General features: G+C 28.4%; 1 protein-coding gene across 3 annotated transcripts in view; it reads right to left on the bottom strand.

Moving 5' to 3' along the window:
- Nucleotides 1–651: 651 nt before the first annotated feature.
- Nucleotides 652–2,096, bottom strand: part of LOC106683175 (dynein axonemal assembly factor 1 homolog) — a 13,040-nt gene continuing 11,595 nt past the window's right edge. For all 3 annotated transcript variants that reach the window (XM_014424467.3, XM_014424468.2, XM_067049219.1), the window contains one exon: nucleotides 652–1,724. In XM_014424467.3, coding sequence (XP_014279953.1) covers nucleotides 666–1,724 — 1,059 coding nt within the window. In that variant the 3' untranslated portion in view covers nucleotides 652–665. The remainder of the gene's footprint in view (nucleotides 1,725–2,096) is intronic.

Raw genomic sequence — 2,096 nt, 5'->3', positions numbered from 1 at the left:
GAGTGTTGAGTCTTAATTGAATACAATTTATTTTATTAAAATATAGTATAAAATTATGTTTTATACTAATGTTAAAAAGATTGCAGGCTTTTTTTAATGTTTACTAACTAAGAAACTGCTACCATTAACTTTTGAAGTTTCAAGCCTCAGCTTTGTGACAGGTCTAAGGAGTGACTAAATGGATGTCATATATTTTATAATTATAATAATAAATGATTGGAACCTCAAAATGAGAAGGAAATGTTTGACTAAAGGAGGATAATAATATAAAAATGCTGGCTTCAAGGATGATAACAACAGACAAATAAAATCATTCACATTCAGATGGTCGATCGTTCTTAAAAAAACTGTGTAACTGAAGAAATAGTACCAAAATTGGAGAATGAGCCATATATTACATGCCAAGTATACCTCACTATATATCTTAAACAAACTTGGTAATTACTTCACTGTAGGTATAAATATATTACAATAATATTGACCATTTATTAGATTATATTCTTTTAAAAAATTGAATATTAAATGTAATTTAAGTGAGTTATGTTAATGAAGGGATTGACATTAGTCTCCCCTTCTCTTAACAATTATCTTGAATGCTATTCAATTATTTTTATGTGTAAATTTTTTTTTTTTAGATATAAGTAAAAAAAATCTCATTTTTTAATTTATTTAAATAACTGTAGAAATAATGTTTTTGCTTGTTTTAAGTTCCTTTTCATTGAAGATTTTTTATCCTTTATGTAGGGAAAAGGTGTTTGGCAAAGCTGTTCTAGTTTCTCTTCTCCTCGCCTTATCCTGTATTCTTCCATACCTTCAATTGTACTGCTATCTTCTGTTGAAGGATTCATTTCCTGTTCCTTAGTGATATCACTTCTATAACTATTTTCGATATGATTTTGTATTATCTCTGAAACGTGATGAAGTGTGTTTGTTTTAGTCATTTCATCATTCATTATATCTTTTTGTTTCACACTATTTAGGATACATAACATATCTTGATATTGTTCATAATGTGATTTATTTTGATCTTTGATTTCATTTTTTAAATAATATTTATTATCTTTAGCTCTTTGTGGAGCTTCTGCAATATTGGATTCACTATTGTCATAATTTGGTTTTTTGTCTTTCAACAAATCTTGAATATCTGATTGCATCGATTTTTCAGAAAATGAATTTTTATCTCTTTCATTAAACGCTTCATCCTTATCACTTAGAAACAATTCTTCAAATAACTTATTCACTTTGGTCTCATCAATTTCAGTTTCTTGAAATGCTGGATGGAAAAATTCATTTTCATCGCTTGAGTATTGGTCAAGCTGTTCTCTTGATAACATTTTATCAAGTTTGTATTCATTAATATCATGTTGATCTGTAGTTTTAATGGTATCCTCTTCGTTATTATGAAGTTCATGAATGTTGAAACATGTTTTACTATTTGTTTTAACAATATTTTTATTTTCACTTATAGATAAAGGGTGATTTGATATTTCCTCATCATCATTTAGTGCATATCTACAGCATTTGTCAATTTCTTTACTTGGTCCTTCGTCTTGAGTTGTGTGATTTATACCACATTCCTCGCCACTGGTTGTAATATCACATGAAGGCAGTGTAAATATCAATCTTTGTTTTTTGTTTTTACTCGAAGAACCTTCACATTTAAGCTCCGAATACCATAAGTCTTCATATAGGTCTTCTGTTCCAGACAATGATAATGAAGAATCCTAAGAAATAACGATAATTTTTAGTATCAAGAATCAGGGCTGAAGTTGTTAATGGTGCTCAAGTAAAACTCTTTTATATATAAGAAGATGGTCAGGGTTGCGGTCAAAAGAGAAACAAACATAGTTTACTACTATACATACAGTTTCTCTTTTGACCGCAATCCTGATCATCTTCTTATATATAAATTTTTATGATCAACTATATATACATGTAAAACTCTTTTACTTGAGCGTCATTAACAAACCATGGCAAATTTTGATTAATTGGAATTAATCTAAGCAGAAACAAAACCTACTCTTAGGTAAGTAGAATTTACTACTTAAATGTAAGTGGAGTATGTCAAGCCCTTAGTATATTTTGGGATTTTATCC

The sequence above is a fragment of the Halyomorpha halys genome, unplaced genomic scaffold, assembly GCF_000696795.3.
Source record: "Halyomorpha halys isolate HHAL.00 unplaced genomic scaffold, Hhal_1.1 Scaffold472.1, whole genome shotgun sequence".
Lineage (NCBI taxonomy): Eukaryota > Metazoa > Arthropoda > Insecta > Hemiptera > Pentatomidae > Halyomorpha > Halyomorpha halys.
The sequence above is the reverse complement of the archived record's forward strand: the minus strand, read 5'-3'. Positions and strand labels throughout refer to the sequence as shown.